General features: G+C 33.3%; 1 protein-coding gene, 1 long non-coding RNA gene and 1 pseudogene across 2 annotated transcripts; 1 reads left to right on the top strand and 2 right to left on the bottom strand.

The window, feature by feature from the left end:
• The first annotated feature begins 4,583 nt into the window (after positions 1-4,583).
• Positions 4,584-8,656, top strand: LOC125189991 (annotated as a pseudogene).
• A 237-nt stretch (positions 8,657-8,893) lies between these two features.
• Positions 8,894-9,262, bottom strand: LOC125187161. The gene is made up of 2 exons (XR_007170573.1): positions 9,198-9,262; positions 8,894-9,116 (listed from the first exon to the last, which is right to left on the bottom strand). It is a non-coding gene; the product is annotated as an uncharacterized LOC125187161 (long non-coding RNA).
• A 977-nt stretch (positions 9,263-10,239) lies between these two features.
• On the bottom strand, positions 10,240-11,177 carry LOC125189992 (pectin acetylesterase 11-like). Its single transcript, XM_048087196.1, has 5 exons — positions 11,085-11,177; positions 10,819-10,960; positions 10,648-10,727; positions 10,355-10,441; positions 10,240-10,260 (listed from the first exon to the last, which is right to left on the bottom strand). Exons 1-5 carry the CDS (start codon positions 11,175-11,177, stop codon positions 10,240-10,242), a joined length of 423 nt encoding a protein of 140 aa, XP_047943153.1.
• Between the last annotated feature and the right edge of the window lie 13,124 nt (positions 11,178-24,301).

The raw sequence follows: 24,301 nt of genomic DNA on the forward strand, positions 1-24,301 counted from the left end.
TGTACCATTTTGTTTCTCAATATATTTCATGCATGATTATATATTTATTATAAAAAAAAATAACTCCCATCATTATTGTGAGTGTTAAATTCACACATCTTATCTAAATAAAATTAGAAAAATGAAAATATTTTATTTACTTATGTGATAATTGGAGAAATGAAAAGATTTAATTTATAAAACTATTGCATATGACGTCTAATAGTATGCTAAGAAAAAATTGAATGGAATCTTTTATTGGAATAATGACATGTGTAGTGGAGAATTTGTAACCTCTTTTGTCATCACTTCATGATTTATGGTACCTTAATTTTAAGACTTTTTATGTTGTCTATTTTTCCTATAAATGGCCTAAAATTGTAGATGAATTATATATCAACAAAAGCATTCTTCATTTTATCTCAATCTCTCAACATTTTATTTTGCATTTCAGGAGCATTATATTGCTAGATTCTCATAGCTCCATCAAGTACGTCAATGACTAGCTGGTTTAAGATTCTTCTACACGTTAGGAGAATGTCGTTTTATCTTTAGGGATAATATATCAATCTGAGAGCACTAGTTGTGCCGTAATTTGTCTTGCTTTAAGAGGGATCTCCTCGACTTGACTTATAATTCGATTTATGTTATAATTTTCATCATAATTTTCATTCCATTTATTATTATTCTTTTTCTTAGATTGTAAAGAGTTAAAAGTAGGGAAAAATTGTAACACTTTATTTTTCTCCATCTTTACACAAATTATTATTATTATTTGTGTATCTATACTATCACAGACATTATAATTATATTATGTGGTAAATGATGATCACTTGTGATGAATTAATACATTCAAGTATAGATAATATTTGTATGTATATTTGCGTGTACTAATAATGTCAAATGTATGTCTTTGTGACAAAAGACTTATCCAAGTATAATGATAAAATGTATGGGAGTTTTAGGAATATTTACAAAACTGTCATTTATATTTAAAAATTATAAACAATAATTAAAACTATTTTTTAATTACATTTGTCTTAACTACGGCAGTTTCAAATGTGAGGTTACGAATATTTATTTTCCTCTTTTATATCATTTGAATCTTTATTTCCCTCTTTTATATCATTAGAATAATAAAATAAAATAAACTAGACAACAATAACAGAAAAAATATTATTTGATCGATCTACCGTCATTCTGCCGTTAATTTTATCTTTATTCTACAATCAATACTCATAACATATAAATTAATATAGGAATAAGAAGGTGAAAGAGTCATTGAATCAAAAAGACTTTTGGTATAAAACAAAATGTTTATAAATACTCTTTACAAGACAATTTTTTCAATCAAAATGCAAGCAAGATTTTTTTTATCGTTCACATAGTCCTATTGTAAAGCATTTTCTTGATATGAGCATAGAAACAGATTTACAACCAAGATTCGGGTAAAAAAACATCTACTATCAGTAAGGATTATTAAGTAGGCCGACCCAGAGTAAGATATCAAATACAGATCTAAAACCCCCAAAATAGAATAAGTGATCAACAAAGTAAAATTGAATCGGGACGGAGGGAGAATTTTGTTGATATTTGGCTCATTTTGTTGGTCATGATGAGTATATTTTAAAGATAAGAGTTTAGGATTTAGGTTTCAAGGTTTGAGTTTTTAGTGTATAGAGTCACTATATTGTAATCAAATGGAGTTCGACTAGGAAGTGTCTCACCAATGCAATCTTAAATTATAGCTTTTGATAAACAATATCTAAAATCTCATTTAGGAGAAGTGGTAATTATACATTCTTTAGGTTTTTTTTGTTTCGTATGATGTAAATTTGCTTTATTTTTTAGTCTCATGATATACAACATTTAATTTTTTATCATGAGTTTTTAGTTGTATTTTTTATTTATTGGTGATAGTGTTATATTATTGAATTATATATATATTTTTAATTATATGTTGTTGATGTGTGTTCGCAATTTTTATATTAGATATGTAAATATTTTCATTAATATTTATGGATTAATTATGATAAATTATTTTTCATTTAATATTCATGCTACATAATTATTTGGTATTATATAGATTCTGGAAGAAAATATAATGTGCCGTGCATAGCACGGGAGAGATACTAGTGTATATAAAAGGGGAGTTTTGAGAATAATTACATGAATGCCATTGATAATATAAAAAGATTTTTCTAATATACTTACTATATTATTAAATTGTAACTTAAATGAAATATTAATACTATGACTCTTCATTTTTTTTCATGATAAACTACCAACTAATGACATTCATTGCCACTTACCCACTAACCTACTAACTTTGGAATTTATATAGTCGTCAAATTATGAAGAGATTAATTTTAATATGGATGGCTTCGAGTTTGTCCGCTTTAGTCTTGCATAGTATTATTATTACATTTACATCTTGCATTCTCCGCATTTGTTGTTTATGTTGTTCTCTTTGTAGGTCTTTATGGTGTAATGTATAATTTTTTCATGTAGTGCTCTATATGAATATTAGGTTGGTGGCAGCTCTTATTCATTTCTCTTTCCTGGACGTGGTATGGGTGGTAGCAGCTACACACGAAGTAGGCGATGCGGGGTATACTATTAGGGTATGCAACCAGTTTTTTTTTTTTTTTTTCCCCCGGCTAAATGCATGCATATTGATATCGGTTGTATATTCCATGCTATTTTGCTGTATTTTTGTTGATAATTTTGATCGATTTGGCTTTCTTCTAATATATATTTATACATTATTAAATTATATGTGATTTGTGTGCAATTTTTAGTTTATAAACGTATTTGGTTATATGAGTATTTATTGGTACAATAAATTGCTATTGTATAAATTTGTGATTTTAGAACTTGAAATAATAATATTGTTTCTCATTCGGTATATGTGTTACTTTTTTTTCTTTGTTTGATTTTATATTTTTTGATAATTATTTTTTTATTTTATATATTTATTATTTATTATTTCAGATTTCATATAATGATATATTTACGAATTTATAAAATCATTTTTTATAGTATAAAATAAGTTTAAATAAAAAAAATAGATCGTGCATCGCACGTGGGTGATACTAGTTTAGAAATAAAACTAAGTCACTATATCATTTGCTTATGAAATGTCATTCTTTTCTCCCCACAATGGACTTCCACTAATTTTACATTCTTTTCCTCTCTCTCTTTTACCTTCTTACTTTACTAATTGCACATTAAACCAACGCCATTTACAAATTTATCTATTTTATTTAAAACGGAGGAAACATATCATAATTCTCACAATGTTCTTAATTTTCGCACAACTAAAAATTTGTCATCTTACATTGCCTAACTTTTTGATGTATAGTTCGTCTTTATGCAATTTTTCTACATAATGTTGAAAGATAGATAGGCTTGTCAAGAAAAAAGACTAAATAAACTATAAATCGAAAACGAAGACATGATTCTTTGGTTATGGAATAATTGAGAAAATCGTCAAGATTATAGTATTATCGGCTCTTTATTAAATTGCGGGAGTAGCTAGAAATTGACCGATGCTTTTTTTAAAATTTCCCCATTTTATACAAATCCTACAAAACTTGAAAACACACAAATTTGCCTTTTTTTTCCTTTCTAAAATTTGAATCACACAAAGTGGGATAAAGTAGATAGAATTGTGACTTTTGAAGGCACAAACAAACACCTAAAAGTTCGTATATACTCAACGGCAGTAATTTTTTCAAAATTAAAAATCAAGAACAAAATTAAGGTCCGATCAGTTATTTACAAAATCAGGGTTTCAAAATTTATAAAACCAGAGTATTTTTAAAGGAACAAAATTGGTATAGCCTTAGAAATTGACCCAATAATTAATGTATCTACTCTTGCTTTATATTCCAATATATGAATGCATTTTAATTTAGCTCCTGTCCACACACTATTATTACTCTACTAGAGTTGGGGTAGTATATATTTCCTGATCTAGTTATTTTTAGTGTACAAAATAAATATTTTGAAAAACTTAACACTTCCATAAAAATTAATTGAGTGTTTATTACTAATATTTATCTTCTCACCCTCAACATACATATCCCAAACTTTAAATTAACCCATACTCCTACTAATTGTGACATAACATGAGCCATTGGCTTGCTCATTTCAGTACATAATTTACCCATTGACAATATTCCTAAATTTGGTTCAAAGACGAAATTACCCTTTGATCGTTGACTTACTTGAATTCTAAAGTTTGGCTTTCATTCAATTGAATCCCTTAATGAAAACAAATACAGAAAAGAAAAAAGGATATTAAATAAAATTAGGGTTTTTTTTCCACTGGTTTGCTCACTGCATTTTGGGGGAAATCCTCCACTTTCAGAATTCCTGTCACTCATCTTTGGCGTCACCACCGTGGATTCATGAATTTTTCATTTATATATTACTCCTGTTATAGTCCTGTGCGATTTGGATGGGAATTATAGATAATATGCAGTTTCTACAATAATCGAATGACTTAATCCGTATAGAGATTCACGGCACGGTTTGTGATGTTGGATGCAAGATGTAGTTACTCCTTTTGTGTTTATTCCAGATAAACAAATGATTACATGGCTGTAATCTTAGGTGTATAGGTTCATATTTTCCAGTTTATTTAGTAAGGAAGTTCGAATTTCTGAATTTTAGTCTGGAACGTGGCCATCACAGATAGGTGAATGAACAAACAAATTTAGTTGTGTGGTTTCCCTGTGGGAACACAGTTGGTGTTGATGCAAAACCTACTTCTTCCGAACTCTTTCTTGATGAACTTCCTTTGTTGCTAACAAGAGGTGGACTACTTGGCTGTTGCCACTATCACTGATGGAATGGTTGGTGCTTAGCTGGCCAACATTATCGAGGTTGCTGCTATCAACATGATACGCGATGAAAGAACAGAGGTATTTCACTTGAAGGCCTTCAATAGCCTTTCCTCGCTGTTAATTGTTGTCAGTAATACTTAAAATAGGCACAGATTGTCAGTTTTTGTCATATGTGAGTTGAAGTTATTTTATGAAATATTATCTGCCCGTCTTTTATTTGTGCTTTTTAGTTTTCATCAGGGATAGTTCCATGATTGTGAAATTTTTTATGTACTCGTGACTGATTACTAATGATGATTTGTTACAAGAGCTGCACAAATAGAAGAAAGAGGAATGCTGATTTGGATGGGAATTATTGATAATATGCAGTTTCTATGATAATCTAATGATCTAATCCGTATAGAGATTCATGGTACGGTGAAATAGTAAGATTAATTTTGTGATGATGGATGTAGTTACTCCTTTTGTGTTTATTCAAGGTAAACAAATGATTACATGGTTATAATTGGAGATTTTACAGTTGGTGATGAGATGGGAATTCAGTTTGAATTAGTTATCTCTGCTGTATCATGGTCTTTCTTTACTACTCCAAAGTCCATGGGCCATGAGATGAGTAATATAATGTATCTACAATGGTCTGTATATGAGTACGTAAATATAGCTTCAGACTAATAACCTATCTAAATATGCAATTCCAGTATATCACTATGATTTGATAATGTGTTATATGCTTGGGCTCGTTTGACTTGTTTTTAGCTAGGATGTAATAGTAGTATATAAAATTGTCAGGATGCTATAATGAAGTAATCTTATGTGTATGTGTTCTCGTTTTCCAGTTTATTTAGTAAAGATGTTCGAATTTCTGAATTTTGTCTGGAACGTGGCCATCACAGATAGGTGAATGATAAAGCAAATTTAGTTGTGTGGTTTCCTTGTGGGTACATCACTAGCTATCTTGGTCTTGGTGCAAAACTTATTTCTTCAAAACTCTTTCTTGATGAGCTTCCTTTGTTGCTAACAAGAGGTACATGAATCTAGGGGTTACAGATCATGAAGCTTCAGTGCCATCAACTTATGATTAGTTCTGTTTTAATCTTATTGTGATTCTTTCATATTAAAAAAAATTGACTAGGCATTAGGTTCTGAGATGTGAAGAATATTGATCTGTGCAACAATTCGGTTTAGGAAGTAGAAATATATGTTGCCTAATGTTGGGTTGGAATACGTCAGGTGGTATACTTCTTTGTGGCCCTCCTGGAGTGGGGAAGACATTATTAGCAAAAGCTGTTGCTGGTGAGGCAGGTGTAAACTTCTTCTCCATATCTGCATCTCAGTTTGTCGAAATATATGTGGGAGTTGGTGCTTCTCGTGTACGAGCGCTCTATCAAGAAGCAAGGGACAATGTGAGATTTCAATTCCTTTTTATCTGATTATGGCAATTGTTGGACTTCATTGGATCAAGCAAATAGGTTTACTAGTCAGAATGTGGAATGCTTTTGATACTCGATTCCTTAATTCTAATAGGAGTATTTTGTTATGATTCCACCTTTGAGCTAGGTGGGGGTTCTTGAGTGCCTTACCATTTCTTATAAGTTCGTTGAAAGATCAGAACATGTTTACTCTCTTTGCTCATTAATTCTAATATTTGCTCCTTTTTTTACTATGAGATTCTGACTACATTTGCTCATCAAAGACCATGCATTGTTGTTTTCTTACTTACACAGAGCTTATATTTGTGGAAGTGATGTGATGTGAGTGAATCGTGCATTTGCAGGCTCCATCTGCTGTTTTCATCGATGAACTGGATGCTGTTGGAAGGGCACGTGGCTTGATTAAGGGGTCTGGTGGGCAAGAACGTGATGCTACTTTAAATCAGGTCTCTTGCACATATTTGATTGCTTATAGTTGTGACACAATAATGGTCTGATTCGACTCTTATATAAAATCCCTTACCGATCCTCTAGCTTCTTGTATGCCTGGATGGGTTCGAAGGCAGAGGAGAAGTCATTACCATTGCTTCTACAAACAGGCCAGACATTTTGGATGTAGCACTTGTGAGACCAGGGAGGTTCGACCGGAAAATACACATACCCAAGCCTGGACTGTTTGGCCGTGTTGAAATTCTGAAGGTGCGGTTTGTTGCCTTCCATCAGCAGTACTTTCAATTGGTCTACATGGTCTCACTGTTTGGTCTCAGGTTCATGCTAGGAAGAAACCAATGGCCCCTGACGTGGACTACTTGGCTGTTGCGACTATGACTGATGGAATGGTTGGTGCTGAGCTGGCCAACATTATCGAGGTTGCTGCTATCAACATGATGCGCGATGAAAGAACAGAGGTATTTCACTTGAAAACCTTCACTGGCCACTCCTCGCTGTTAAAATAAGCACAGATTGTTAGTTTGTCATGTGCGAGTCGAAGTTCTAATATGGAATATTTATATGCCTGTCTTTTGTTTGTGTTTTATCATCATCAATGGTTCCATAATTGCAAATTTGTTTGACGCGCTCATGACAGATTACTACTGATGATTTGTTACAAGCTGCACAAATAGAAGAAAGAGGCATGCTTGACAAAAGAGAGAGAAGCCCCGAGATCTGGAGGCAAGTAGCTATAAATGAAGCTGCAATGGCCATAGTTGCTGTCAATTTCCCGGATCTCAGAAATATCGAGTTTGTATGTTATGATCTTTGCCTAGCAGCACTTTTATTAATTTCTGTTAATGAAATGGGAATTTCTTAAGTACTATCGTTTTTTTTTTCATTTTAGGTGACGATTTCTCCAAGAGCTGGAAGAGATTTAGGTTATGCCCGCCTAAAGATGGACCATATTAAATTCAAGGAAGGAATTTTGAGGTAGTTCCCCTTTCAAATATAACAAATTTGATGTTCTGCTACACTTGCTGATTCAATTTGTTTTCAGCCGGCAGTCTCTCTTGGATCACATCACTGTCCAACTTGCTCCACGTGCAGCAGACGAACTCTAGTATGGGGAAAATCAGGTAACGAGACCCCAACTTTCGATCATTATATTTAATTTTGGAAATGAATTTCAAAAATACAATTCTGTTCTTAATAAACCGGTATAAGTTACCCGAGTATTGTCCAGTATCTGGAATTTTGTTTCTGATGGTCCTATTGTTGAATTGATTTACTCAGTTGAGTACCATCTGGGCGGAGACGGACGATAATGCTCGATCTGCTGCACGAACCTTAGTGCTTGGTGGTCTTTCCGAGAAGTATTTTGGCTTGAACAGTTTCTGGACAGAAGATAGAATTGATGTAAGTTTCCTTTCATATCTCGCGGTCATAAAAGCAAAGAAACCGAGATGTTATATGATTTCAGTGATTGTACAACGCCCAACATACAAAATCTTGATTTTCAGGAAATTGATTCAGAGGCGCTGCGAATCCTTGACGTGCAAAAAACGGTACTATGTGAAGAGATTCACCATTTCTTTCATGTCTGTGGGAAAGATATTAAGACTTTGTCCATGCTGATTCTTGGGAGAAACCGTGAGCTTTTGGATGCCGTTGTGGACAGGCTCGTGGAGAAGAAGAGCTTAACCAAGCAAGAATTCTTCGACTTAGTTGAGCTCCATGGATCTGTACAAACTATGCCGCCTACCATACTTGACATCAGAGCCGCCTCACGGTTACAACTGCAAAATATTCTTTTAGACACCGAAGAAGCAGCCGCTCGTTCGAGCATTGTTTCAACATGATAGTGACTTAGTGACTTAGTGACTTAACCATAGTAGTACTCTTATAAGACATTTTCAAAATTTTAAAAGTATAAATATCAAAGCAAATCTCATTGGCGAATACTCTCGAACGAGACATTAAGTGGTAATGTAAATCAAATTCTTTGAAGCATTGTGATTGGTCTACACAACAAATAGTATTAATTTGGAGTTTGATCACCAGTAGAATAAACAATTTGTATCCCCAATAATACAATTATTAAATGAAGTTTGAAATATATTATTGAAGCTGAATTTATTGTCGCCAACAATTGTGGAGTAATTAAGAAGCTGAATTTAACCCTAGTTACAAAGTAGGTTGAAATTAGACTTTACACTTCATTCATAATTGAAATTAGAATTCAAATTCACAAGCTATCAACTCATGGCATCTAATGATGAATATAATAATCCCTACACTTTTTCTCGAAAGTAGGTTGGTCGTTGAAGCCATTGCAGTTCCGTGGTAAGTCATTGAGCATGTCCATCTCCTGGAACTCGCTCCGGTCGAAAAACCAATCTCCCACGGCTTGTCCTATCGTCTGAAAAATACATTTCATATTAAATTAGTAGTGTGCGACCAAACAATTTGTGTGACAGATACTTTATATAGTTTCACTTACTTTGTTAGCAAGTCCGTTTCCATCAAACAATGAGCATGTCGAACCGCGTCTGTATTCCATATGGCCATGTTGGTAGCAACTATGTACAAAATAACCTCTCCTTGAGGAGCTATTCTTAATTGTACTTTCCAGCGTATTTATGAATGTGTACCTAAAATCTAAACAAAAATATTATGAGAGATAGATTTATGGAGCTTTAAATAGAGTCAAAATTAGTATTAATATTGTATATACCTTTCATGATTTTTGTCTCAGTCCAATTGCAAAACATCAAGTTATGGGTGCAATTGTTCCGTCTTGGGCTAGCATCACTCGGAGAGAACAAATTTGTTTGTATCTGTGACAAGTAGATTGGAAATGAAAATGAATATATTTAATGACATCAAAGATATTAATGAATACTAATAATTATTACATTATAAGATTGCCCATACCTGATAGGAGTCAAATTCTGATTCGATTAAAAATAGTGAGGTTTGAATATCTGGGACCACATTTTCAGGAAATAAACACTACAAATACAAATATGATCATGAGGAATACTTAATTATATTATAAGGAAAAGTAATGAAGATAAGTCAGTGAATAGTATTATACTCTTACCAAAGTTGGACTAAATTTGGATATGCATGACATGGTTAACGTATTCATCAAACCCTATATGTGTAAATGAGGAATTAATGTAAGGATACACGTCTTAATATATAGTACTACTTGACTATAAAACAAAGTAAAATGAAATTAAAAGATAAACAAAGTAAAATGAAATTAAAAGAATACGTGCATGCGTTGATATCAAACTAAAGAAGTACTCTTCTCTCCAATCAGCTCCCATAAAATGCTCTCTTGTGAGCCAAACAAAATTAATCAGCGACATAATTTACAATTTTATACTACTATTTAATAAAATTTATATTTTGATAATTAGAAAGTTAATTTAGATAGTCTTACCCATGAATAAAGAAGCCCGAATCAGATAGACACTTCACCCTAATTATATTGTGAAAAAGTGCTTGAAACTTGTCACAATGTAAAATTGTGGCTAATCCACCTGCCGAAGTGCCTGACAATAAAGCCTATAAAACAATATCAATTAATATTAAGTGGCAGTTAGAATTTAATTAATCCAAGAGTTACTATAATTTACTAATGCATACATTTGTAGCATTTCTCATGCCAATTCGTAGCAGCTCGTCCATCACGGCATCATAGATTCTTGCACCTCTATACGTCAGGTTGTGCTTCTGTTTAAATGTTTCAGAAATTGAACAATTGAGTGAAGCGATTTAGCTATAATTGAATTGAGTAGAACATACACTTAGGACTAAACCAGACTCATCAACCTTCTAGTTCATGTCGAACCGTCCAATCCGGTTTTTAAAAGAGTGCATGTTAGGTTAGTATAACTAATTGTGCTTATTGATGACATGAAAGAAATTTAAAAACATGCCGGGTCTACATCCTCAACATCGGACATGAAAGATGAGCCGTCACAATAGAAGATTTTGACCACATGCCAATTGTAGAAATCTGAAATAATACATATACAAGAATTAAGTTATATATTTCAAATTAGAGAAATGAAATTGGATTTTGATTAGATTTAACTACACATATATACCAGGATTAAAGCTGGAATTGGCTTCAAGCATCCCTCCAAAGGATACGACACCATGCGCCGAAGACATAAGCTTAGCACTACTTCCTGGAGTTGAATTGGATCTGTCGAGGCATTCAGTTACATTCCAACACCATGCACCACCCTTGCAACTCCAAATTGTTAGTCTTATTATTATAAAAGCTTATATACTCAACAATAATAGAAGAAAATGATAAAGCCATGAGCATACAGATAAAAATCCAAAAATGTTGTTCATATTCATATACCTGTAGGTATACGTGCCAGTTGTCGTATCCATCTCCGAACCCTGGGCTATAAGCATAGGCCGCAGGGGTGCCGTCAAAATGAAAATGTGACATTTTTTGTGAGACAAACTAAAAAGAAAAATAAGACATTTTTTATGAGGTGGAGGGAGTACTTTTTAATACATGAGAGAATTGTATATCTAAATATATTAAATGTAAGGTGTTGATAATTAGTATAAAATTCATGAAAAAATATAACCGTAAACTATATAATAGGAAGAACACCCATCCCCACCCTTTTTTGTGGTTATACAAAAAAAAGAAGAGATAATTGAATTGTTTGTTATCGAAATCAATTTTGGATTAAGATAATTGCTTTCCATAATACTTGCAATTTATTATCAATTATTCAAATTAAGATAATCTGGACAAACAATCAACTACTACTACTATTATTATTTCCTCATTAACTATCAAAATATGTATAACGAAAACACATTCTCTTTTTTTATGTCTTACCCTAATTAATATACTATACATTTCTTGAAATAGAAACATCATTATTCTCACTTTATCCACTATATCATTTTATTCCTTATTCACTCAACTCACAAAATAAAAATATATAAAATCACATACCGAATATGAAATACTTCACTTAGAGTGGAATGAGAGATGCACATTCTTTTTTTTGTTTTTTTTTATGAAGTATACATATAATATTATTGTTAATTATTTCAAATTTATATTCACTCGTGAAAATTATATGACCCGTGGATAGCACGGGTGTTTATACTAGTTATATTAAAAGCAAACTCTTACTTGAGAATTAAGATGGATAATAGTATATGGCAATATATCGTAACATCAAAAAATAAGCTTGGATGAAATTAACTATTCTAAAATGTAGTATGATTTAGGTGTTTTGGTAATCAATCTTATATCATACTTATATGATTATATTAATTTGGATAAATATTTGACCAAAAAGAAATGCATCCTTCTTAAAATTGAAAATATATGTGTTGCTTTGTTTGGTAAATATAATGTTCAATTTTGAATTCTATGAAAAGGGAGAACACAAATTTCCAATAAAAATTCTATTTTTGCTCTCTGCAACATACCTAACCTCATTAATTGTTTGGAGACTTTCACACATTTTTTTTCAATTAACTTTTATCGAAGACATAAAATTTATCATAGTTGTAGGTGGTGAATTAATTTAAAGTTGGGAATGAGATTTATGTTGAGAGTGAGAAGATAAATATATATAAAAAAGAATAATACTATTTTTTAGACCAATAAGAATGCTCAAATTCCATGCCGATTTAGGAAAGGTTGGCAGGTGTGATGGATATCTCCATCTCCATTTCCATTCATTAATACACATTAGATTCAGACTCACACAGCTTACACTCTCATTCTCACACTTCCGTCACACAGTTTACACTCTCAATCTCACACAGCTTACACTACACAGCTTACACTCTCAATCTCACTCATTCTGCTTACACTCTCTGCTACGCTCTCAGTCACACACACACTTTCGCCGATCGCCACCTCTGAACTCGTCACCGTCTCGGTATGTTATAGTACTTCCCCTTTCCTTTCCTTTTCTTTCAGATCTGCTGCACAAATGACCTTAATTTTGTTCCTTGATTTTGAAAAAATTGATGTGAGTTTTGTGACCATAATCTTCAATCCGTGAGTGATTGTGAGAACAGTTGAGTATATATGAAAAAATGACTTGCCCTCTCCCTCTTACTATTAGGCGTAATCTCATGTTTTGGTCCTGCAATTGTTATCTCAGCAAAGATTAGGTTGTTGTTGGATTTGATCATTTGCACTATTCTTATGGAATCTATTGAATTAAGTTCCTCTTCTTTATGCTACTGATTGATTGATTGATTCTTGTGAAGTTGAAAGATCCACAAGTAGTAGTATTCGGATAGCTGCAATTTTGTCGTATAGATGCACTTCTCTTTCGTGTTTTTGATGCTAACCTGCTATAGATATGTTTGTGCTTATGATGCTTGATTCTCTAGTTGTGTTTCTTCATTTTGAAAGGGGAAGTACTATAACATACTGAGACGGTGACGAGTTCAGAGGTGGCGATCGGCGAAAGTGTGTGTGTGACTGAGAGCGTAGCAGAGAGTGTAAGCAGAATGAGTGAGATTGAGAGTGTAAGCTGTGTAGTGTAAGTGTGTGAGATTGAGAGTGTAAACTGTGTGACGGAAGTGTGAGAATGAGAGTGTAAGCTGTGTGAGTCTGAATCTAATGTGCATTAATGAATGGAAATGGAGATGGAGATATCCATCACACCTGCCAACCTTTCCTAAATCTGCATGGAATTTGAGCATTCTTATTGGTCAACACAAATAGTATTATTCTTTTTTTTGTTTATTTATCTTCTCACTCTCAACATAAATCTCATTCCCAACTTTAAATTAATTCACCACCTACAACTATGAAAATTTTATGTCTTCGATAAAAGTTAATTGAATGAAAATGTGTGAAAGTCTCCAAACAATTAATGAGGTTAGGTAAATGTTGCAGAGAGCAAAAATAGAATTTTTATTGGAAATTTGTGTTCTCCCTTTTCATAGAATTCAAAATTGAACATTATATTTACCAAACATATACCATACAAAGTAACACATATATTTTCAATTTTAAGAAGGATGCATTTCTTTTTGGTCAAATATTTATCCAAATTAATATAATCATATAAGTATGATATAAGATTGATTACCAAAAAACCTAAATCACACTACATTTTAGAATAGTTAATTTCATCCAAGCTTATTTTTTGATGTTACGATATATTGCCATATACTATTATCCATCTTAATTCTCAAGTAAGAGTTTGCTTTTAATATAACTAGTATAAACACCCGTGCTATGCACGGGTCATATAATTTTCACGAGTGAATATAAATTTGAAATAATTAACAATAATATTATATGTATACTTCATGACAAAAAAAAAGAAAAGAATGTGCATCACTCATTCCACTCTAAGTGAAGTATTTCTTATTCGGCATGTAATTTTATATATTTTTATTTTGTGAGTTGAGTGAATAAGGAATAAAATGATATAGTGGATAAAGTGAAAATAATGATGTTTCTATTTCAAGAAATGTATAGGATATTAATTAGGGTAAGACATAAAAAAAAGAGAATATGTTTTCGTTACACACATTTTTGATAGTTAATGAGGAAATAATAATAGTAGTAGTAGTTGATTGTTTGTCCAGATTATCTTAATTTGAATAATTGATAATAAATTGCAAGTATTATGGAAATCAATTAATTTATTATCTTAATTCAAAATTGATTTCGATAACAAACAATTCAATTATCTCTTTGTTTTGTATAACCACAAAAAAGGGTGGGGATGGGTGTTCTTCCTATTATATAGTTTACGGTTATATTTTTTCATGAATTTTATACTAACACCTTACATTTAATATATTTAGATATACAATTCTCTCATGTATTAAAAAGTACTCACTTCACCTCATAATAGATGTCTTATTTTTCTTTTTAGTTTGTCCCACAAAAAATGTCACATTTTTTATTTTAAAAAAAGTTATCTCTCACATAATATAAATATATTATTTTCTTTCTCCACTCAACACTCAGTCTGTTCTTACTTCTTTCATTGTTTTTATATTAGTACATAACTAAAACTTAAGGAGGTCATTTATTTTTGCTTGTTATATCTATGAGATATATATAAAAATAATTAAAATGCATACTATCTAAGAGTATAAGATTAATAATAAATTTTAGCATGAAAGAGTGGAATACTTTAGCATACACATACGATTAATATTGTGATACGATACGTGCTAGAGAGAACGTGAAATAGAAAATTTGTTCAGATGATCTAGAGAAACAACCACGCACTCCTCTGGGGTTAGTCTGCTGGAAACCGTCGGCTCTTCTACAACCACGCACTCCTCTCTTCCAATTCACTTTGTTATTTGTCTTCATATGAGATTGAATAGATAAGTAGCGATGGTTCCATTCTTCCACAAACTCAGTTTTATAGCCTAGTAGTAAAACTTCTAGCGGAAGCCATTTCTTTTAAAATTAGTAAAACTTTTTAGGATAGATATAGAGATATCTGACTGCACTTGGTTTAAGATTTTGGTAAATGCACAATCTGCATAGTCATGTGCACACAATCTGCTGATTTATGAAGATATAACACAGTTTTTTTATTCATTTTCCCGCCAAAATGGCATTTTTGTAAATATCCCAACAACTCTCTCTTTATATATTGATAGACTAGTGTTTCACCCGCATGATCCACCACACATTCTATTTCATTGAAATTAAAGAGATTAATTCTCTTGACCATTAAATCTTTAGATTTAATTATTCTCTTGAATGAGCCAATTTGATAACCAATACAATAACCAATTTGTATCCATGATATACAATTATTAAATGAAGCCAAATAACAATTTGATCAACTTATAAAATATCGAAATTAGATGAAGCCATACTGAGGGGCCAAGCCAGGATCTTTGCAAGGATAGAGAAATTGACTCAGATGTATGTATCCACTCCCATTTTAGTAGGAATTCATGTGATTATGTATTCCCAATATATGAATTCATTTTAGTTTGACCAGCTTGATACATTACATTTCCTAACTTGACGTGATATATTCCCAATATATAATAATGGAGCATTAACACTAATATTTCAAAACATATTAATTGATGCATCTTGATATCATTCACTTTTTTACCTGCTGAATCTTGTAAAACATGGGCCATAAATTTATTATTGCACCGAAAGTAGTATAAAATTATAAAGATGATAATTATTTTTGACTTTAAATAGAACAATTCCTAATCTTTAGGTATATCTGTTTTGCCATTAAAGGAATGATTTTTGGCCTACCATCCAATTTGTCGCATTTGTGATCTTTCGCAACATCATATCCTAAAGCCACAGATTAGCAATATAATATAATTATTTTCAATTTAACTCTTGAAAATACCAAGTGACGATATTATTTCAACGGTTCAACTTAAAGACAAAGAATCATAAATGGTTGTGAGTATTCCATTAATTAGAGATCAACAAAAACTGGTAGTATATTTTTCAATAATACATTATACCACAAAGATTGTCTCACTTTGACCGGACACGGCTTTTAACTAATGTAATGAAAAATGAGTTGAAAAAGTTAGTGGAATGTGAGGTCTACTTTTATATATTAATTTTATAATAAAATGTGAATAGGAATGAGTTGGTGGAATATGAGGTCCACTACTAAAAATGGTAAAAAGTGAAATGGGACAAACTTTGTGGGACGATGAAAATGATAAAAATGAGACAATCTTTGTGGGACGGAGGGAGTACTAGTATTAGCTAATTAAGTTAACCGATAAAAGTGAGTATTAATTAGAGTTCAACAAATTGGGAGTTCAATGTATTAAAACCGAGGCTTGATAAATATCCTTATGATAAATTTATTTTCATTATACATTCATAAAATACACTTATTTATTTTGGTCTATAAAATGACTTAGTGACTTAACCATAGTAGTAATGTAAATCTCATTGGCGTATACTCTCGAACGAGACATGAAGTGGTAATGTAAATCAAATTCTTTGGAGCATTGTAATTGGTCTATACAAATAGTTCTATTTTGATATGTTTCATGAGTCATTTTCTTATATCTTTTAAAGTCAATATAATTTTTCTTATTTACTTTACTCTCTCTTACTTTATTATCTCTTCATCTCTCTATCTTTTTTATTTCTTAAGTACGTTACTTTTTCTAACTAACTCACTTAACACAATTTTTCTTAAATCGTCAGAAGAAGAGAAATGTCTTCACAATTTTTCTTAAATCTCTTTCCTACTTTTAAACACCCAACAACCTTTTCTCTTTTTGTGTCTCTCCTACTTTTAAACACTCAACAATCCATTATCTCTCTTAATTTTTGTTCTTGAATTGGTAACACACAATTTGGCTGATTAAAGGCTGAGCTTCGTCCCTTGAATGCAAACGAGCTGCTCCGACCAACACTATGTATGGCTGTTTTAGCAGTTGTTGAATCAATATTATGATTTATATACATAACATTTACGGTAGATTAATGTATGATAATCTTTGGTTATGTATTCTACCTTTTGCCAATAAATAAAACATAGTACTAGAACATAGGTTTTGAGTAATTAATATATAATTTGATCACCAATTTGTATCCATAAAATACAATTATTAAATGACGTTGGCAATAAGTTATAGGAGTATTAGCCCATACAAGTGGCATACATATTTAAAGCGACACTACGAGTCTCATCTGGGTTTGGGCAAGGGTAATTGTTTATTAAGTCATTAGCAATTCCTAAGTAGCAATCCTCACTAATCTTCTTCTGAATGATGTAAGAACAACAAACACCCCATCTCCCATCGTTGCATATCGCTTCCAACAGCCCAAATTTACAATCATCGGGCCAATTCTTGTAGCACTCTTTCACATCCACTGTTGTCAAATCACTCATTACAACGAAACTACTTATCATAATCACCATCATCGTGACTGAGTTTTGAGGACTCATGTTTCTAAGATAATATGTATAATAACCCTAGTTACAACATCTTGCTTTTATAGATGTCATATCCCTCACTTAATTCATTTCATTACTCGTATCCTACCTATGTAATAGTAATATTTATTGTCACCAGTAACTAAAATGTGGAATAATTAAGAAGCTGAATTTAACTGAAATTTTTTAACATTTCATTCATAACTGAAAATGGAAATTCAAATTCACATGCTATGGCATCTAATGATGAATATAATCCATGTACTTTTTCTCCAAAGGAGGTTGGTCGTCGTTGCTAATTCCTTTATACTCCCTCCCTCCCACAGAAATAGGCCACATTTCCTTTTTCCGTCTGTCTCATAGAAAAGTTCATATCTATTTATGGAAACCTTTTTCTCTTTCTTTTTCCTTTACTATTTATGGATCTCACAATTCACTACACACTTTCAACTATTTTTAACAGTTTTAACTTATATCCTCAACTGAACACCAATTTTGAGATCTTTCTTAAATCAACATATGAAAACTACTGGATAATTCTTTGGATTATAGAAAAGAGAGTATTTTTTAAGGAAAATAATTGGTATAGCCTGCCATAGAAATTGACTCAATAATTAGTGTATCTACTCCCGATTTTGACCCATTTTAGTAAGAATTCATGTGATTTTGTATTCCAGGATATGAATGCATTTTGATTTGGGTCCTGTTCACATACTACTATACTAGAACTGGGTAGTATTTCATGATCTAGTTATTTTTATGTAGTACTAAATAAATATTTTGAAAATTTTAACTCTTCCGCAGTTAATTGAGTAAAAATGCGTGAAAGTCTCCAAACAATTAATGAGATTAGGTAATAAACTGTTGCTTATATGTATATATAGGGGGGTCCTCTTCCAATGCTTTCAGCATTATAATCCCAAAATGAGGCTAAATCTAAACCCTTAGATCTTGAGATGAAAGGCTGAGATTCAATATAAAAATTATCAACAAATAGAAACAAAGATTTCAACAAAAGGGTACAATGGTCAATTCACGTTAAACTGCGTGGGATTTAATTTTGGTTCTCACCGCATTCACACTTCTTCACCCACCACAGCAAATTTTCTCTTGCCGATCAAAACAAACAATTCATTTCTGTCCATCTCCTACTTCGAAAATGATGCAAATTTCTCCATCTTCTCCAACGAAAAAGCTCCAAACCACTCCATCTTCTCCGGCGAAAAGTTCGACGCAGGGCAGATTTAGAGATTTGGAAAAATCGACGGTATTGACTGTATGTTTTAATTTTAATCTTCGAAATTTGTTTTGAACTTGATAAAATCTCAACAAAAACGAAAGTAATATATTAATTATGCAGCAAACGACTTCGATATGAGTTCAAGGAATTCAATTGGAAGCGATTCTGCAGAAGAATTAGGGTTATAGTTTATGATTTCTAATCTCAACAAAGAATTAGGGTTCAGTTTTTGATAAGGCTTCAATACTTGTTTTGTTGTTAAGTTTGTTAAACTACGAAAATGGAATCTTTAACTATTAACAAGCTTATAAGGAAGATGAATCTTAAATTTCTATGTTGACTTTTGTTGGATTGATTTCTATTCAACTATTATGAGAAAGATGAATCTTCAATTTCAGAAAGCTTGAACTTTATGTTGATATTAGTTTGTCAAATTATAAGTTGATAAAAAAGAAGGGAAAGGAAGCTGAAGGAGATTATTTGGAAAAGGGAACAGAAACAGAAAATGAAGAAACACACAAGGAAAATGGAGTTGCTGACGATTCTTCACAAGAAACCGAAAATGCAGAAGGCGAAGAGAAGACAGGAAAAAAGAGGAAAAGCAGGAAAACAAAAGTCGAAGATAGAAAAGCCGGAGAAGGATAAAGACGAGGAGGAGACAAAAACATTGAACATAAAGAGGCAACCAAATACTTTGTCAATATTTTGGAACGTTTAATTGATAAGCAAAAGGCTGCTGCAAAATTGATGTGAAAGCAGTTATTGTAACTTGGGAAAAACAGTAGGAGATTTGGAGGATTATATGTTAGCTAAACATCTTTTGTGACTATGCCTCCATTGAATATTTTGTAAGTAGAAATACTAATGGCATTACCTATATCATTTAGGACATGTTACGTGTGTGTACCTTTTGTCAATATTAAGAAATATCGGAACTCATCTATAAAATATTAAGAAGTACATGATTTGGTATTGTTTCAATCTTGTGTTGATATTATTTTGTTATTCACAGCTATATTGAGAATGTGTATAGGCCAATTATTGAGAATTCCAAATAGTTATGTTGAGAAATTATAAACGATTTATTGAGAATTCCAAATAGTTATATTGAGAACTTATACACGATTTATTGATAATTCCAAATATGTATGTTGAGAATTTATACACCATTTATTGAGAATTTCAAATAGTTATGTTGAGAATTTATACACCATTTGTTAAGAATTCTAGATAGTTCTGTTGAGAATTTATAAAGTTGTATTGATGTTCATTCGTTTACAGATAATTGAAAATGTAAGCAACACGAAATGTTTTGAACAAACTTAATAGTATTGAGAATTCCAAATAGTTATGTTCAGAAATTATAGACGATTTATTGAGAATTCTAAATAGTTATGTTGAGAAATTATAAACGATTTATTGAGAATTGCAAATATGTATGTTGAGAATTTATACACCATTTATTGAGAATTCCAAATAGTTATGTTGAGAATTTATACACCATTTGTTGAGAATTCCAGATAGTTTAGGGTTCTGTTGAGAATCTATAAAGTTGTATTGATGTTCATTCGTTTACAGATAATTGAAAATGTAAGCAACACGAAATGTTTTGAACACAAACTTAATAGTAGTGAGAATTCCAAATAGTTATGTTGAGAAATTATAGACGATTTATTGAGAATTCCAAATAGTTATGTTGAGAAATTATAAACGATTTATTGAGAATTGCAAATATGTATGTTGAGAATTTATACACCATTTATTGTGAATTCCAAATAGTTATGTTGAGAATTTATACACAATTTGTTGAGAATTCCAGATAGTTCTGTTGAGAATTTATATAGTTGTATTGATGTTCATTCGTTTACAGATAATTGAAAATGTAAGCAACACGAAATGTTTTGAACAAACTCAATAGTATATGAAAAATAACATGAGATAACATTCAAAACATAAGTTTGAGATTATTATTCTTTCATACCAACATGGAATCAAGAATGCTATGGAATATCCAAAACAAGCAATTATGTATGCCAATAAACAGAAATCACAGTGATAGGAACAACTAATTTATTTATGTTTTTTACTCTTCTCTTTGCCGCATGTCCTTGAATCATGATTAACCATTTTATTGCATTTTCAACATCGTCTAGGAGGTTTAATTGTCGCCTTCTTCGCCGCCTCCATCTTAGAAAGCAACCTGGATCTGGATCCAAATCCTTTACACTTCACCACATTTGGCGGATGAATGTGTATAACATCAGGCCTCACAACTCCATACAATTCCTCGAACCTTTTCTTTTTCTCCAACATAGACATCGTAGAAGAACCATCACCAAAAAGCTGATTTCCAACATCCTCAATGTCGTCCATAGCTCTTTGTACTAATTTGTATATTGTTGTGCAGTTTGTTGATGGCATTACACTTGTCATCGAAAAAGAAATCTATAGACAATAAAACAAAATAATATCAGCATTGTATAAGCATAATATCAACATAGTACACCAATAATATCACCAGTCATATAAAGAAAAGAAAAATATCAACTCAATAAGCAAAAACTATAAATTATAATACCTGACTCTGAAAAGTTGAGCTCAAAGAACCAACAAAATCAGGTTACAAAAATCAATAAAAAACACTCAGATTCAACTAAAAAACATTTCTGTTATACAATCAGGTTATAACTTCAACCAAACATGTTACAAAGGTAATAAACAACATTTCAGTCATTGAATCAGATTCTACTAAAATATTGAATCATATTTAAACATAGTAAAAACATAACATCATTAAATTACATTGCAATTTTCAACACTTAACACATACTATAAGACGTACAGGTTAAAACAGAAGAAAACAAAATTGACAATGTATAAAACAAATTGTGCTAAAACGCATAAAACCTAACAAAAAAAAACTGATGAAAACATAAACACACATCAGAAACATGAACATTACAAATACAATCAATTCATCATAAAAAAATAAAAAAGTTACTGACAAATATACAAAACATCAAATGAATCAGAAACTTCAAGTACAAAATTTGAGAAGATGCATATTGATCGATTCAAAATTAAAACATAAACAACACAATTATTGATACATACCTGCCATTATCGAACAAAGACAACATCAAAATAGCTTGGAAAAGATGAAAAATGCGATAAGCTGATGAGATCGACAAAAATCGAACAGCGCGAATCAATTCCTCAATATTAATGCTGCGTGATTCGAAGAATATGATTTTGGAAACAAAATATTCATGATTTAAAGAGTGAATTTTGAAGATATGATCGAATCTGGCATATAGAATATAAGAAAAGAGAAATTTTAGGAAAGAAAATATGAGTGAGATTTGGAGTATATTCATGTACAGTAACTTTGATGTACTAAAATACCCTTTTTAGATTAATTTAAATAATTAAAGTAGAAATAAAAGATCAAATCTAAGCTAATCTAGCCCTTAGATTAGAATGATGGAGGGATACGATTAAGTCTTATTTTGGGATTAGTAATTAGTTAGCATTTGATCATGACCCCTTAGGTGCATATTCAAATTTATAGATACAAGCAACTTTTGTTGCATACATCTTATCTTCTCTTTAATTTTTATGGTTTTTACTTTATTGCAGCCGTTGCACAGCTGTGTTCGCCGCCAAATTTATTTCATACAGTAGTATTTAATCTTAGAAAATAAATACAGTATTAGAGCATCTCCAATAGCGGCTAGCCCACCGGCTAGCCGATTCGCGTCGCTAGACGGTCGGCTAGCCGAACTATTGGAAACGGCCAGCCACGAATCGGCGAAAAAATTGGCGTGGCCTAGCCGATTTGAGGGCGTTGGCCGATGCGTTGGCCGCCATTGTGGCGTGCCGATCGGCCAGCGCCCAATTTTCATTTTTTTTAAAATTTTTTTGAAAACCTATACATACGTGATTTTAGTTTCATTTTCATTTGCACCACTTGTTTTAACGAGTTTTCTCTCTCTAAATTTTTGTACAAGAGCAACATTGAGCGATAGACCACAACAACGAGTCCAGTCCGGCGACGAGCGGATCTCAGACTTCCACGGTACCCGTGGGATCTGGATGGGGCCAAATGGGCCCAGGGTTTAACGTCCCTTGGCAATAGTTGATGGGGATGATGGCGGGAGCGCAGCGGGGGATATCGTGGGGGATGCCGGGCGGGGGGTAGGCCAGCGGCGGGCAAGCAACGCCGGGGTGGGGAGTTAGCAGATGCAGCAGCAGATGATGCAGCAGATAATGGGGATGATGCCGGTATGGCAGGCCGGGATGCAGCCCGGTATGCATCCCGAGATGCAGGGGTCACCGGGGAGGGGGGACACGGCCTATCGTCCTCTCTTGATTTTTTGACGGCTTCGTCTCACACGTCGACCCAAGTGGAGACGCAGTTCACTGGCGATGACCTTTGTCATTGCATGAGATGGGGATCGATCTCGGGGATCCGGACACTCCCGTTCCAGCGGAGTCGGGCCGCGCCGAAGAAGAAGAAGACCAAGGGGAAAGGCAAGGTGGTCGGCGAGTCGTCGCGCCCGCTGTTCACGACACCCCCACGCGGAGGAAGTGGACAGATGATGAGTACGTCGGCATGGCCAAGACGTGGTTGTCGGTTTGCGACGATCCGCCGGTTGGGAACAACCATCGGGTCGTCAACATGTGGGCTAAGATTAGAGCAGCCTACAGGAGGTACTGCCCGCACGGAAAGGACTACAACAAGGAGGAGTGCCGGAAGGGGTGGGAACGCATCGTGGTCGCGGTCGGCCGATTTTCGGGGTTGTACGCCAACGCCCTCCGCCAGCTGACTAGTGGGCAGAATGAGGAGGACGCCCGGAGGATAGCGGAGAGTCAGTTCCCCTTAAGATTTATAAGGAGTTCACCTTCGGGGAATGCTATGTGGTGCTGAAAGACTCCGAGAAGTTCCGGGTGGGGTGCGACGTTGGGTGGCCGAAGATGCAGAGGCTGAACTACTCCGGCGATTACAGCGGCAGCAACGGCGGATCCCACGACCTCCCCCGGATGCTGAGTAGTTTCCGTCCCCTCCATCCTTTACTCGTCGCCCTCGCCCGGTTGGCCAAGAGCGGGCGCAACGGGCAGCGAGGGGAGGATCCCTCCTATCGCCCTAGGAGGTCATCTCGGCACCCCCCCCCCACGCGCGTACACCTTATTCTCGCGTAAAAAACGGAGGAACTAATGTACAAGGTCTTCCAAGAGTGGAGGGTCGCAACTGACCCCACGGAGAAGAGGTTCCTTCAATCGATGCTCGAGAACATGCAGGTGGATTTGGATGCCACAAGGGCACTGGTGGTGGGGGCTCAGATACCCCGGGTGGCGGCGACGAGGACGGCGGCGGCGAGGACGAGGAGTAGAGAGCGGCGGGGCTCGTGTGTG

The sequence above is a fragment of the Salvia hispanica genome, chromosome 5, assembly GCF_023119035.1.
Source record: "Salvia hispanica cultivar TCC Black 2014 chromosome 5, UniMelb_Shisp_WGS_1.0, whole genome shotgun sequence".
In the NCBI taxonomy this organism is placed as follows: domain Eukaryota; kingdom Viridiplantae; phylum Streptophyta; class Magnoliopsida; order Lamiales; family Lamiaceae; genus Salvia; species Salvia hispanica.